This window comes from Mus caroli, unplaced genomic scaffold, assembly GCF_978045245.1.
Source record: "Mus caroli unplaced genomic scaffold, Mus_caroli_1 scaffold_4, whole genome shotgun sequence".
Classification (NCBI taxonomy): Eukaryota; Metazoa; Chordata; class Mammalia; order Rodentia; family Muridae; genus Mus; species Mus caroli.
This window is the reverse complement of record NW_028227259.1, coordinates 88726493-88743195: the sequence shown is the minus strand read 5'-3', so window position 1 is coordinate 88743195 and position 16703 is coordinate 88726493. Positions and strand designations below refer to the sequence as shown.

Below are 16703 nucleotides of genomic sequence, written 5' to 3'. Positions count from 1 at the left end.
CCTGAACAGTATAAAGTTTTAATATAGACTGTTGTACAACTCCTTAAGATAGCTTAGACACAGGTTTAAGGCCAACATGCTCTTGTAGTTCTAGATGTGACAGCCGGAATATTAGACATGATGGCAGGCATAAGTTTCTATTTTATTGATTCTTTATACATCATAAATGTTTGTGATGTTTAATATCTCAGAACATAATTTGGTAAATTTTTAAAATAAATAGTACTTTAACAATCATGGAGACATTCTTTGGTTTGAAAACATCTACTGATCCTGTGGACTGTCTGTTGGATAATTTAAAGATAAATCAGTTGTGGTATATGCTTCACTAATGATGCTGTAGTTGATATATGAAGGAAGATGTATCCTTTAGAAAAGAACTACTCAGTAATTAGCAAGTACTTATAGGCCATATTATACATTTTGCAAATACTTCCATTTTTTTCTGCATGAACCAGCTACTTAGAACTATGCAATTTAAGTCTAATGTAGACTTGTCAAAGTCAAAACTACTGATTATCAACTTCATTTAAGTGAGAAATTTTAAAATACCTATCACACAGGCTGTTTGTTCAGTTTAAAATAAGAAAATTTTCAAACTCCAGTAAGAAAAATAAATTGTTTTAGAAATGCTAGCGGTCTCTCAGTGACCGAGGTGGAGGCTCAGGTTATATCATAAACATGCTAGTATATGGAAATAGATAATAAACAAAACATTAAAATCATATTACTAAGCAAGAAATAATTTAGGTGATCAGAGGCATTGAGGAAATATTTTCTGTTATGATTTCATTAAATAAGTAAATAAGATAAGTCGTAGTCAAACTTGGAAGTAAAGTTGATAATAGTAATCATGTGATAATAGTAATAAACAAGTACACATATGTTTAAAGGTTGTTCAAACAGACGAAACTGCAAGGAAGCCCGACCATGTTCCTGTCTCCAGTGAAGATGAAAGAAATGCTGTTTTCCAACTAGAAGAGGCTCTTTCCTCTAACAAAGCTACCAAAAGTAAGAGGGGCTCTTTAAAATATCATGGAAAAGATAGACCAACTTTCCCAAAGAGCCATATTGATAAGTTCATGGGAATATTTTTTAATCATAATAGCTAATTGAATCATCATAAAGATTTCTGGTTTGGGAGGGGAGGGTTTGTTTGTTTGTTTGTTTGTTTTTTGTTTTGTTTTGGGGGTTGTTTGGTTTTTTGTTTTGTTTTGTTTTGAGACCGGGTTTCTCTGTATAGCCCTGGCTATCCTGGAACTCACTTGGTAGACCAGGCTGGCCTCGAACTCAGAAATCCACCTGCCTATGCCTCCCAAGTGCTGGAATTAACAGCATGCGCCACCACTGCCAGGTTCAAGGTTTCTGTTTTAACTATGACTAAATTAATCATTTTCTCCTTATGTTGTTACCTTCAAGTTGTAAAATTCTCCAAATTATATTAAGTGTTATATTGTAATTCTTACTGTTTTTATGCTTTAGATGTTGACCAGGTCTAGCTAGGCATACTGGATTGGATCATCGGGGTCAAGGAAAGCACACACACACACACAGAATATGAGAATAAATATATGTAGGTAACCATGTGGGTGTACACATGCCATGACACACACACACACAAGTCAGAGGGTAAACTTGGGTACTTGGACATTAGTGCTGCTTTCTGACTTGCTTGAGAAAGAAGCTCTTTGTTGGTTTGCTGTTGTATGTACCAGGCTAGGTGGCCTTCAGGCTTCCAAGGGTCTTCCTTCTCTGCCTCCCATCTCTCCATAGAAGCACTGGGATTGCAGATCCACTCACTGTGTCTGTCCAGTTTTGTGTGGTAGATTCCGGGACCTGAAAGTTGGGTTCTAATGCTATGGAACAAGTTCTTTTGCCTACAGAGCTACCTAATTGTCTCAATTGCTGACTAGGAATACAAACTGATTTTAAAAATACCGTTATTAAAGCTGAACTTTTAATTCTTTAAAAGCAGAGTTAATTGTTCATCTGCTTATGTATGTTTACCATCTTTTATTAGAGAAATCAATATTGCTCAAAATTCTGTGAATTCATGTGTAAACCAGTAAAATTTTAGGAAAAAAAAAAGTACTGTTTATAGTATTTAATGTGATACCGGAATTCACTAATCTAGAAGTATTTAAAAAGATACATAAATGACTTTGTTAGTTGTCAGAGAGAACATGTTTCAAAGTAATATTTATGCAGTTAATTCTTAGGAGTACCAAAGATTTGCTTGGAAGCAAATAATGTAGCAAATTGCTTTCTTATTTCTCTATTTACTATTTTTCATACATTAACTTCTAGTTTAGTGGCATTAAAATCATGGTTTTCATGTTCTTTTCTTTTTTTTTTTTTCTTTTTTTCTTTTGTTTTTTGAGACAGGGTTTTTCTGTATAGCCCTCACTGTCCTGGAACTCACTTTGTAGACCAGACCGGCCTCAAACTCAGAAATTCACCTGCCTCTGCCTCCCAAGTGCTGGGATTAAAGGCGTGCACCACCATGCCCGGCTTGCTTTTTTTTTTAAATTTTTTTTTTCATGTTCTTTTCTAACTTCATTTGCCCTGTTCTTTATATATTTTTCAATTGATAAATAACAACGATTTTTATGATGAATATCTTTATATTAATTGAGAAATGCTTTCGGTGGGTCCTTCAGCTTGGTAACTTGTATATTTCCTTATTAAAAATCTTTTTCATTGAAAATTGTATGCATATACACTTTGTACATTGCTTTTTACCTCATAAAGCTATTACCACTAACTAGAGAACATTGTCTGGTTGCTCTGGTCAGGTGACCTTCAGATGACAGTGCTTTCATTTGAAAAAGATGATGACAGTAATGGACACATAGATTTCATCACAGCTGCTTCCAACCTTCGAGCCAAAATGTATAGCATTGAACCAGCTGACCGTTTTAAAACTAAACGCATAGCTGGTAAAATTATACCTGCTATAGCAACATCTACCGCTGCAGTTTCTGGCTTGGTAAGCTTATTCTTTTAAAAATGCTTGTTTCTCCCACATTATACCAACCTTAGCTTGCCACTCATATTTTAGAGATGAAGGGATAAAAAGTTGGAAATTCTAATTTAAAATTTCAAGATATTTCTGAAAATACAGTAAGGTATATATCTTGGTCCTACATTTATAAACATAATAAGCTCAACATAGGATATAGTTGTTCTTACTGACAGTGGTCCCAATAACATTTCTTTCCCTCCTGGGTTTGGGGCAGTGGAAAGAATGGCCCACCCCAATAGCCAGCTGAGATACAGGACCTGGAGCCCAGGGGACACTTCAAGATCCCCTGGATTTTGAGTTCAGCATGCAGAAATCCTGAGGTCCCAGAGTGAGTTACGGAATCAGAAGAGTGCTTGATTTTGAACACTCAGAGGCAGCTGGACAGGGTCAGGGAAGAAGATGGGGTATCCCCATCCTCCGAAAGCACAGAACTGAGGGCAACAGAGAAGCATCCAGATAGCCTGTCACTTTTCCCTCCAGTACTCCCTCCACAGGAATCTTGTTAGCCTCCACGCAAAGTAGGTATTCTCAATATAGTAAGTAATTGGGAATCACCATTATGAGCACTTATCATGCTGTACTGTATTGGTGCTCTAAAGTTAGAGTCAGTTATCAATCCCTGTATTGATTTGTTTTAGGTTGCTTTAGTTTTGTGTTGTGTTGTGTTATAGTTTGAAAATAGGATGAAATGGTGAAATAATTTTGTTTACTATATATGGAATAGGCTGGACATATTGAATCTATTCCATTTAAATTTAATTAAATTCCAATTAAAATGCCGTACTAATGGAGAATTATAGAATGTGTAAAAAAAATCATTTGTTGCTTTTTTAGATATCTGTACAGGTTAATTAATTTCAGTAATGCCATATGTGGGCTGGCTCACAATTTTCCATGAAAGGATTACTTTGTTACATGTTTTAGAATATATATATTTTTTAAATGCTTTCAAAAACCACTTGCAAAGCTAAAACATAAAAAATGAATTTGGATAATAATTATTTTCTCTAACATTTTCAAATTCAGATGATTAAAATATTTGGACATAAAATTTCAAAATGATGTTAATACAAATAAATTAATATACTACTAAATTTTATCTAAGAGAATAAAATAATTAATTACAATTTTTGTGGTATTTACCCAAGCTACTTACTTGTGTTAAAACTTCATGTTGTACCAACCAAGTGTGTATATTTTTGTAACTTTTTTTATGTTTTAACTAATGTATATGAAAGGAAAAGAAAAGAAAAGAAAAGGAAAGAAAGAGAGAGAGAGAGAGAGAGAGAGAGAGAAAGAAAGGAAAGAAAGAAAGAAAGAAAGAAAGAAAGAAAGAAAGAAAGAAAGAAAGAAAGAAAGAAAAACATGTTTGAAGTTCTTTTTAAAATACATTGATGGGGTTGGGGATTTAGCTCAGTGATAGAGTGCTTGCTATGTAAGCACAAGGCCCTGGGTTCAGTCCTCAGCCCTGGTTGAAAAAAAAAAGACAAAATAAAATACATTGAATGTTCCTTAGAATTTAAAAATATAATAGTAAATTACTAAAATGAATATTATGAAAAAATAAAAAAGTAAACTTTACTAAAAATATACAGGTCAGTTAAATAAGAAGTGTATGTTGCTGCAATCATACATTTACATACTATTTACAGAGAAATGCTTGAACCTTGGAAATCAGCAAGACCAATTACGTTCCCAAGTAGTTTTAGACTCTTCAGATAATCAGATCACCTTCTCTTATCTAGGTTGCTTTGGAGATGATCAAGGTGGCTGGTGGCTATCCCTTTGACGCTTACAAAAACTGTTTCCTTAATTTAGCCATTCCAATAATAGTGTTTACAGAGACATCTGAAGTAAGAAAAACTGAAATCAGGTATGTATGAAAGATGTTTTGCTGATACAACAAGAAAGAAATGAAGTATCCTACTTTAAAAAGGAACCATACTGGGTTTCATCTCTATCTCTTCTTGTCTTTGTTAACCCTTCCTACTATTTCAGGACCCAGTCAGACCTCATGTTGATAGATTATCTCCAAGTAGACGAGCCAAAGAATTCTCAGAGCAGTTGATTTGCCACTCCACTTAGCATTATACTTGGTTCCTAACTTGGATAATTTTAAAGCCATTCTTGTCTGGTTATAGTCCTGTCTTTCTGTGAAACTTACAATCTAATTCCATACATTTATTACAACAGAAAACAATTCCTTGAGGTTTTGCTTTTGACATTTCAGGTTGAACACAGCCAGAAATGCCAGTAGAAGAATCTTATCAGGAAGAGCTAATCCATATTATGCTCATACATTACTTACAAGAACACAAAATACTGTTATCCATTCAAAGTAAAGTGAGGCGCTATGTTTCTGACTTCTACATAACATTCGCACACATGCCAAATCACATATAAGCCAAGATAATCATTGTAGCATGTTTATGACATGCAGTGATTTGAGCAATTAGATTGTTCAATTATCAATGGCTAGAACATCTGCACCTTGAAACCCCTACTACTACTTAAAAAGAAAGGGATACATGTATGTACATACATAAACATAGACACACACACAGAGAAAGAAACACCATATAACATAGCTATATACCTATATAGTGTGTAAGACATGAAAACAAAAAGATTGTATGAATGGAAGGAGGGGATCAGAAGGAAACAAAGGAGAGTCATAGACATTAGTAAAAAAGCAATGGTATATGTGCATGACACTGTCCTAAACTCATTACTTTGTGTGAACTAAAGAAGTATTGAAAAGAAAATGAGGGTACTTTGTAATACATACTTGAAATGAGTCACTGCAAAAAATATACTAAACACAGATAAAAGTGGTTACCTATATGTATTGACTATTAGAAATTGTAAACCCTACCACCATAGCATTAATTTCTAAATAATAAATAATAGACTGCAGGAAATGTATTACTACTAATGGAAATTTTAATATTTGTGTTCTTGATATACTCTACAACAGAAATGGAATATCATTTACAATTTGGGACAGATGGACTGTACATGGAAAAGAAGATTTCACCCTCTCAGATTTCATAAATGCTGTCAAAGTAGGATATTTTCATTTCCTTCATTTAATTAGTACCTTGAAGTCTAGGGTTTCTGTGTAACGTGCCTCCTAATATATGGGATCTCTAGTATGTCCTTGAAGCTATAATAGTACTAAATTCTTTATCAGGTTTACTCCTGTATGTACTTACGGAGTATATTTTACAAATAAGATGTTACAAGAATAACAAGAGTATTATAGTAGAACCCATACTGTAATGACAGAATTTCTTTCAAGACTGCTTACCTTACTTTACAGTAGATTTTTTGGGTTTTTTTTTTTTTTTTTTTGGTTTTTCAAGACAGGGTTTCTTTGTGTAGCCCTGGCTATTCTGGAACTCACTCTGTAGACCAGGCTGGCCTCTGCCTCCCAATCAGAGCCTCTGATATTTTGTTTTCTTCCCTCTGACATTGAGAACTCTCTACTTTCCAAGGAAGCACTTTCGGTTTCCCTTTGGCGTGTCTGAATTGTCAATCTCGTTGCACATTGTGCCTTCTATTGAGTCAGTGATTCTCGACCTTCCTAATGCTGCAACCCTTTAATATAGTTCCTCATGTTGTGGTGACCCGTAACCATAAAATTATTTTTGTTGCTACTGCATAGCTGTACTTTGCTATTGTTATGAATCATAATGTAAATATCTGTTTTCAATGGTCTTATGTGACCACTGTGAAAGGGTCACATGATACCCAAGGGGCCACGACTCACAGGTTGAAAAGTGCTGTATTTTGAAACAGCTTACTTAAAAACACTAGCACTAGAGAAGTCATTCAAGTAATAAAGAAAGCTACTAAAGCATCTGATAGGTCGAACATGCAAGTGTACTGGACCAACAATTGCTTCACTCGCTGGGTATGTTAGAGGACAGCGCCAGACTTTACCACCCTGCCTAGAATGGCATCCAGTTCAGTGTTAACATGTTTATTCTAAGGGCTGAGCCTGCAGCTTAGTGGAAGAGCACGTGGCTGATACACATCTAGCCCTAGGTGCAGCCTCCAATACTGGGGATGCACATAAGTTGTTTAGTTCTGAGATTTTCCATTTAATATTTTTAGGCTCTGGTTAACTGAGAAGAGTGAAACCACAGGTAACCACTATAGTTTTTAACCTGTAAAGCTGTTGGAAGGTATAGCTAATATTTATATAAGCCTACCCTCTTTTTGGTAGATATAAAACATTTTTACCCGTGTCCTTTGGATGAGGCTTTGATTGTTTCCTTTGATGTTTACTTTTAGGAAAACTATGGAATTGAGCCGACAATGGTGGTGCAGGGAGTCAAAATGCTTTATGTCCCTGTAATGCCAGGTCATGCAAAAAGGCTAAAGTTAACGTAAGTATCTAACATACGTGCAGAAGAGTGATGAGAATCAAAATGTCAGTTCTAGTCACACTGGAAAGCAAAGAAGTTATTGGAATTTATATAAAAAGATTAGTCATCACCTAATCTCAACACATGCAGTTTCCCCATTCACTATTCTTCTTGAATTCATGGTGGCTCACGACCATCTGTAATGAGATCTGATGCCCTCTTCTGGTGTGTCTGAAGACAGCTACAGTGTACTCATACATAAAATAAGTAATATCTTTTTAAAAAAGAAAAAGATCTTTGCTCCATATGGAATTGATTTTTTTTTTTTTTAAGAAAAAAGGATCTAATTTCATTCTTCATCCACTTTCTGAAGCTCTTTGTTATAAAGACGTTATCTTTTCTCCAGTATGTGTTTTTGGCATCCTATCCCACTGTAGACTTGTTTCATTCATATATATATGAAACATATTTCATATATATACACATTCCCTCTATTTCTAGCCTCTTTGGGGTTTTATCATGAAAGGATGTTTGGTTTTGTCAATGGCCTTTTATACATCTATTGAAATGACCATGTGATTTATGTTATAAATTCTATTTATGTAGTATATTACATTTATTGGATTGTTTATATTCAACTATCCCTGGATCTCTAGAATTAAGCAAACTTGATCATGATGAATGATCTTTTTGATGTGTTCTCGAATATAGTTTGCTAGTACTTTAATGAGAACTTTTTCATCTATGTTCATAAAGGAGATTGAATGGTAACTTGCGTGTGCGTGCATGCGTGTGCGTGTGCGTGTGTGTGTGTGTGTGTGTGTGTGTGTGTGTGTGTGTGTGTGTGTGTGTTTATCTGGTTTGGTGACAGGGAAGGAGTAGCTTTGCAAAGTGGCATTGGAACTATTCCTTTTTCTATTTTATTGACTAATCTGAGAAAGATTGGTATTAGTCCTTCAAAGCCTGGTAGAGTTCTGCAGTGGACCAATCTGGTTCTGAACTTTTTTTTTTTTTAGTTGCCACTTCAATCTTGATGCTCATTATAGATCGGTTTAAATTATTTATGTCATTTTGGTTTAACTTAGATAGGCCACATGCATCTAGAAATTCATCTATATCTTTTGGATTTCCCAACATAGTGAAATATAAGTTTTTAAGGTGTGTCCTTATAATTGTATCTGTTGCAATATCTCCGTTCCATCTCCAATTTTATTAATTTGTATCTTTTCTCACTTTTTTTGAGTCAGTTTGACTAAGAGTATGGCAACTGTGTTTATCTTTTCAGAAAACCAACCTGTTTTCATGTGCATGTGTGTCTGTGTACACAGGGACATGTGTAGTGTGTGCTGTAGACTGTATGTAGGGTTACACGTATGATTGTGTATAAAGATATAAATGATGTCAGTTATTGTCCTCAGCTACTTTCCACCTTCTTTAGGGAGCAAAGTCTCTTATGTAACCTAGAGCTGGCTTGCTACCTTGGCCAAGCTGTGTGACCAGCAGTCCCTGTAAACCCCATCCCCACCTCCTCAATACTGAAACTACAAATGCTGCCCCTTTTATCTTTTTTTATGTGATGTCTAGGGACCAAACTCACATCTTCGTGCTTGCATAGCAAACACTTACCTTCCCTAAGCTCTCCTTTACCTCTTTCTTCATAGCACTTTCCATTATGTAATAGCTACAGCATATTTTGCCTGTATTGTTGTTTCTGTCATTATATTCTCCCCTCACACTACAAACTAGCTTTCACGGGATATAAATCTTTATTAGATTTCTTCATTGTTGTATCTCAATCAGTTAGACCAATACCTGGCACAAGATAGCCATGAGTAAAAACATTCATACTACCTATGCAGTGATTTTCTTTAATATAACTCTCAACTTTTGGTTATCAGTTGAAGTTAATCACATACACTATAATTATCTTAATCATCTTCACCTTAAAAATGGTTATATTAGTAAGCATTAATTTGTCTTATAGTTGCTTTTATTAAGACTCCTAAATATCATTTAGAGAACTTAAGAGCTGTATTTAGAGTTCTTATGATGTCTGCCACGTACATGTAAGTGAAATGTATGGTTATAAGTTGGTTAGTAATTTTAAATTTGCTGCAAAGTAACATGAGAGTTGGCCAGTGTGTGATCCCTAATTTGACAGGTATTTATTGATTACCTAAGTGACTGGACACTTTAGAATAGTGAATGAGATCAATGGATTAAGACTTATGTTCGCAGGCTTAGGTGGTTATTTGTTAAGTTTTGTTTCCTTGAGTAACTTTGAAACATAAATTCTATTCCATGATTGTTCCCATAGCTATTTATTGTTAAAGTATTAGTATTAGTACGCCCTAAAAATGTAATAGCACAGGAGGAATATTTCATAACTTTTAGTTCTTAGTATTTGTTATTATACAAACATCCCTGATATCAAATAGTCTACTCAGAGAAACTGGCACGTTGATTATTAATTCAGTCTGTAACTAAAATCATTATTATAATGACATCATATCATGGACTTTGTTAAATCAAACCTCTGTTTTGGGTTAGATTTCCTTAGAGCATTTCAAGGAGGTAAAAGCAAACAGCTTATGCATATTGAAAAGTAAAAAGGATACACATGATCTCTTTGGAAAGTCAGGTGATACGGATGTGAATGGTTTTTACCATTTCACTCTTTTTAGAGTGAAGTTATGTATAGAACAAAGTATCTTTGTAAAATGGAAGGAGCATCATGGGGGGTTAAATAGATAACATAATTCATAGCCTGGCAGCCAAACCTTGCATAGCTGTATCTACTGGAAGTGGTGAGAGTCATGCAGCCAGCACAGCTACTTGACACAGTTCCAGCAAAGCTAAGTGGAATGCTGTCATCGCTGTCTTTCTGTCTCTAAGTTTTAGGTTTTGGTCTCTGCATGTTGCATTCTTGGGGGACTTTCTGTTATGATTCATTTTATGTCTTTTCCTGAGAAAATTATATCTGAGTCCTTTTAGGAAAATCATAAACTCACTATCCCTCCTGCTTTTAGGGAAATAATTATATGTGGCCCTATTTGGAAGTCTTCCTTATGCCATGGAGATCATGATAAGCTCAGAGAAGCACAAAGTTAGGAATTTCTTTATGAGGCCTAAGCAAACTGAAACAGTGTAACCAGAACAGGGAAAACTTAGAGATAGCTGACAAACTCCAACTGGCATTTGACTTGGTAACAGATGTAAGACCTCTTTTTACAGTACACCTAGAGCTCCCCAAAAGTATAGTTTAAAGATAAGGAATCATACAGGGTACGCCCTGGAGAAGTAGAACTTGGTAAGTAAGATAGATGGACTAAAAAACCTTTCCTACTGTATACCTTAGATGATAAAAGGATATAAATAAAAGGAGTTAGGTGTTAGTATTTGCTGTTCATAGAAAAGACCAGTTCAGTTATTTTCTGTTTATCTGTTTAAAACTGTAAATACTGTCAGCTTAAAAGCAGGCTATCCTGTAACAGTGTGTTTGCTTTCATGGAGACAGTCTTTAGAGTCTTTGAATTGGAGTTATAGGGCTAACAATAAAAACAGCATATTCTAATTGTACTTTCTAATTATAACTGAACTTGTAACCCTGGACACAAATTGAAAAAAAAAAAATCACATGTCTGGAGACAAAGTAATATCATCTGTACTTCTCAGATAATCATTAGTCTGTCTTTGTTCTACTAAACCTCCATAACTAAAAAAGCAACCTGATCACTAGTCAGTCAGAGCTGCAAGATTCCACTGATCACCACCACATCTGACTCACTCTTCCCTCAAGGACTCCTTATCTCCTCTCAGAGAGGAGACTACAGCAGCTCCCCTACCCCCACCCCCCATCCCTGGCACAAATCAATAAAATAAAGAATAGGCTGCGGGCAGTTTGTATTTTAAGATTTTAATGAAACTTACTTTTTTTTTCTTTAAAAAGAATGCTAGAAGATCCATTATGTCTCTAAACTGGCAGTGAAGGAAGAATCACTGCATTACTCTTTGGGATTTTTGTTTCTTTTTTGTCATGACCAGAGGATGTCCTATTAGATACATGTTTTCAATTTGGAGCTTTTAGTAAGGAAAATTTAATGTATAAGAATAGGCAGATTATTAATATTTTAAAGTATATATGCAAGTTCAATCTCTGACTAGTACTAAGTAACAAAAAGTTCTTTCATTTAATCAAATCACCAAAGTATTTATCTTTGCTTATTCTTAGAATGCACAAACTTGTGAAACCTTCCACTGAGAAGAAATATGTGGATCTTACTGTGTCATTTGCCCCAGACGCTGATGGAGATGAAGATTTGCCTGGCCCTCCAGTGAGATACTACTTCAGTCATGACACTAATGAGTAACATTGTTACGGAGATACTCCAGGACTACTTTATTTTGGAAAGTGTACTTAATTCAGAAGCTCAGCTCATAATACTGTGGATTTCTTTTTGCCTTAATGTAAGGGAACCATCAGTAGGGAACTTAGAGTGGAGAATTACAAAACATTTTGAAGCATAGTACACATTTGTCTGTTGCTTCCTGCAGTTATGATCACAGCACCTTTGAACTGGAATACCATTTTCTAATGCTTATTAAGCCCTGTGGATGAAAGAAAGAACAAGAAATCATTTATCTATGACCAGAAGAAATAAAGATGAAGAAATTGAAAATAGTGAATTTGTACTATTCAGAAAGTTAAATCCTGCTTCAAAGTTTTCTTTTTTATTTGGTATTTGAGACCCATTATTTCAATATAAATAGTGTGGCACTGTGCTGCTTACATGATTAGGCTTTGAAAATTCCATAGCTGATAGGAAGAGGGGTGGCAGATAGGTGATGAGTAGAGATTTGAAACTGTAGTTACAGTTAGTGTCCTGCTACCTGTGCTAACAGTGTGATATATTACTCCCTTCCCTAAGTCAGGATTGTCCCTGATCTGATCAGTGTTGTAAACAGTGAGGTAAGATGACATGTTAACTTGGACTAAATGTTAACAGTATTACATGCACTCTGATAGAGAATCCATAAATGTGAGCAGATAAATATGGTTAATCATTTGATTGTTAATATACCTTTATTTTATTTATCTGGAAGTCTAAACTAGTCATAGTATTTAAGACCAAAAATGTTTTATAAAGGAAATATTCTTAGAAATAGATGAAAGTTACAAACTTATTTGGTTGTCTTTTTTCCCCTTTCCAGCAATGTAATGGAGAAAATATATATATATATATAGTATTTTTTTTTTTAAGGAGGCATGTTATTTCACTCTTCATTCCCAAATTGGGGATTGACTGAAATAGAAAAAAATTATATTTTTTTAGATTTTTCTTTACTGAAAGAAATACTCCATTTCCTGATGTAAACAGTTGCTACTTATGATATAATTGGGTCCATTAAAATATATAAACAATACTTGACTGTAAAATCAGTGAAAACAGCAAGTAAGTCTTTTTTACAAGGGTTATCATGCATTCTAAACAAGTGCTTACAGCCTCTGGAAGTTACTTGCCTGGAGCTCCTATTCATAAGACCATTACTAAATACTTTGATGAATTAAAATTTAGATTGCATCAGTATTAATTCCAATGGTATCTCTTTACACTCTATACTTTCTTTCCATTTACAAACAATTTATGATCTCTGTGGTAACCAGCTTTTTGTTTCCTCCTTTTACGAAATGTCCAGTTGGGAAATGGGGTGAGTTTGTATAATAAAATGATCTGTTCATTCAGAGGTGGAGAAAAGTGGACAGAATTTGTTTTAAAGAACTGGCTACCTTTAAAATAAACTATAGTTTTTATCATATCCTACCTTTCCCATTGTTCATAAATTGAATCCATGAATATCAAAGGCTCTGTGGCTTAGAACTTAATGACAAAAAGAAATCTTATTTTCCAGTTTTCACTTCGTTTTCTTTTCTTTGGTAGTAACGTATTTTGTAGGTAATCATTCAGGAATCCTCAAACATGAAGCAATAGCTTGGCTCTGTTTACTTAAGTCTACACGTATCTTTGAAAGTAAATGAGAGCCATGCTTTGTAGAGTGGTTTAGTAAATAAAATCAACCAGGTTTGGTTTGTTTCTAATTAAATCCACAACCATTCTGTCATTGGGTTTTGGTTTTGGTTTTCTGTAGGTAGTGATTATTACTGTCCTACTAAATTATACTGAGCTGGAAAGCCATAATGAAGTTAATGACAATTTTTTTTGTTCGTTAAGATTTGTACTTTAAGATTCTTGGTACTAAAATATAGCTATTGAATACTGAGTGCAAAAAAAAAAAAAGAAGGAAAGTTATGTTACTCCATTTGGTTTGTTTTCTGTTTGTCTGTTTGTTTGTTTTAATACTAAAAGTCAGAGAAATTTTAGGTGTCATTCTAAACCATGCCCTGTGGTTCGTCGCAGAGAATTTAGTTATACCTCTTTTTCTGTGGTTAATGCTGCTACTGTCTCCTCGCTTTTATGCTTTGCAAGCAGACTAGTATGGGGCATGTAAACCAAAGAGGGAGTGTGTTTTTAGCAAGTGTAAAGCCCTAACTGTAATATACAGGTGCAAAAGTAAATAAGAAAAAGGGGCAGAAATAGTCACTCCAAGAGAAACTTAGTTTGAGGTTTCTAAAGTCAGTTCTCTATAGGATTTGGAGCAATTGTGTTATGTGTCTTATTCCTTACATATTGTTCCAGAAGTAGAAATTGGAATCACTATATTTTACTTTTATAGTTTGTCTTTCATGGCACATTGTTGGGGAGAGCATCAACATACAAAAAAACTATAGCTGGAGTTGTAACTCTGTAGTACACAAGTACACAAGATACATACACAAGGCTCTGGGTTTGAGTTCCAACTCATTAAAAAACTCAAAGATAGATTTTAGGAGTCAGATGAAATATCAACAGGCAATTTATGTTTGCTTTTCTCTTACTGTATCTTGAAATGGTATGTGTGTGTATGATTTGTTTTGCCTGCATTTAAATGCGCCACATGTATGCAGTGTGTGTATGTGCTTGTGTATGTGTGTGTGTGAGTTGTTTTGCCTGCATGTACATGCTCCACATGTATGCAGTGCTCATGAAGCCAGAAGAGAGTGTTGGATCCCCTGAGACGGAATTACAGACAGTTGTGACCTGCAATTTTATTCCTTGGGAGCAAACACAGGCTCTCGAAGGTTAGCCAGTTATCTTAACCACTGAGCCATCACTCCAGTCCCCCCACCCCAAAGCTTCCTTGTAGTTGAGAAATGCATGTTGAAAGTATATAAAATATGAATATACACTTTAAGGAATAATTTTAAGGTAATTTCTTATCTAACCAATATTGAAATCAATAGAACATTGGTATCAGAAACCTTCCTAATCCCTTTCCAGTCACAAACACTTTAAATACCCTTGATAATTACTATTGTCTTTTTTATTAATGGTTGCAGTTGCCTCGTTTTTCTGAAGTTACCTCCACTATGTATGTGAATCTAAACAGAGCAGTTTAGTTCTGTGGCTTCTATGTAAAGAATCGTTCTGCATTGTTTTGTGTCTGTCATTCATCATAATTCATCCATGTTTGTTGTAGCCATACTTTATTTACCATTGCTGTAATACTTTACTGTTGTATTAATGTACCAGTTTATTGACTGTTGTATTGACTGTGAATAATGAGATGTATTTAGTTTCAGATAATTACAGTTCTATAATAAATGTGTTTTATACACACATTTCTCTTGAGTTGCAAATAGTATGTCAGGGATAAAAATTGCATGTTTATAGATACTCTTTTTTTGAAATATTCTAGTTTTGAAATGAAAGTATAACTACATCATTTCCCCTTCCCTACTTTGCTTTCCTCTTCCCAACGCTTGCCATGCCACCATCACCCTATGCTAAGCATTAGATATGTTCCTTTTCTCCACATTGTGATCAGTTGATATGGTTTTTGCTCTTACATTTTGATAGTGTAGTAGACATGCAATTGTATTTCATTGACTGTTTCCTCTCATCTCTTATTACAGGGTGTGGGGCACCTTTTCACAAATTTATTGGCCATTTCAACCTTCCTTTTTGGAAAGTATCTTGTCATCTATGTGGCACATCTATGTTTTGTTTTGGCAGTGCTTTTCTTCATTTGCTACATGGGAGATCTTTATATATCATGTTCTTTGTTGTCTGTATAGTTGTAAATACCTTCTGTTCAGAAGCTAAAGGTTAGATACTTAGCAGGACCAGTCTTTTGTTTCATAATAAAAACCTCATTCCCAGCCTGGGGAATCTTCTCTTTTGTCTTCTAAGCACATTAGTTTTGCCTTTCAGGCTTAAATCATAATTCGTAAGGAGTCAATTCTGGACATGATGGCTAATACTGTTAGTGGTTTTTTTCTAGTACTGCCAAGGTAGCATTAGAAAATGTGTATGGATCTTTCTGAACCTTTTGTTTCTTTCCCTTTCTGTCTTAATGACAACTTACTGTCACATCACTGAAGCTGATATTTTTAATGATTGGCAAAATTCATTTTTCAAACTTAATTTTTTCTGTTAAAATGTCATAATTATTCTTAACCCTCTATTTTCTGTTCTCAGAGTTCTTTATAAACTTGGAAATTGATCACTCTGGCAGTTAAATTAAATTTTTTTTAATCTCATTTGTGTGGTTTGTGTGTCCATGCAGTGTGCCTGTGTTTATGTGCACTGTGTGTATGCAAAGGCCAAAGGAGGGCATCGGATCCCCTAGATACGGAGTTAGAGGCACTGGTGAGTTGCCCAAGATGGATGCTGTGAATGAGACCCTCTCTTCCACAAGAACTGCAAGTACTGTTGACCACTGAACCATCTCTCCAGCCCAAAGAGTGAGCATGATCTAATGAATCAAAAGCCTTTACTTGAAAATGTACAGAAATTACTTGATAGTGGGATAATACTTTTATTTTTCAAGACTTCTGCTTGCCCCCCCCCCCCAACACACACACACACACACAGAGACACATCTTTTGTTTCTGCCAAAAGCCTAGGTTCTAGTGACCTAAAATCACTTTGCTGGAATTTCATTCAGGCACTCCAATTTCCTGACCCTTCTAATGGAGTTCAAGGTAGAACGTCATACTGTTTATTCTTAGTTCTTGTCTACCCTTATCCTTAAAGTTCATCCCTTCAAAGTTCCAAAAGTGGTTTGAAGATACCAGAGTCCCCACTTCTTGATTGACCCTGAAAATTAGATTTTTTTCTTAACCAATATCCAGCTAAACTAAAATTCAAAAAGATTATTAAAAAAAACCACATGCTGATGATTTTAAAACTCATGCTTAAAAACAG

The 16703-nt window shown here is 34.8% G+C and overlaps 1 protein-coding gene across 1 annotated transcript in view; it reads left to right on the top strand.

The window, feature by feature from the left end:
- Positions 1-16010, top strand: part of Uba6 (ubiquitin like modifier activating enzyme 6) — a 60923-nt gene extending 44913 nt beyond the window's left edge. The window contains exons 28-33 of the mRNA XM_021163706.3: positions 894-1011; positions 2796-2989; positions 4771-4898; positions 6003-6090; positions 7325-7419; positions 11630-16010. Of these exons, the coding sequence (XP_021019365.1) occupies positions 894-1011; positions 2796-2989; positions 4771-4898; positions 6003-6090; positions 7325-7419; positions 11630-11768 (762 nt within the window). The 3' untranslated portion in view covers positions 11769-16010. The remainder of the gene's footprint in view (positions 1-893; positions 1012-2795; positions 2990-4770; positions 4899-6002; positions 6091-7324; positions 7420-11629) is intronic.
- The last annotated feature ends 693 nt before the right edge of the window (positions 16011-16703 follow it).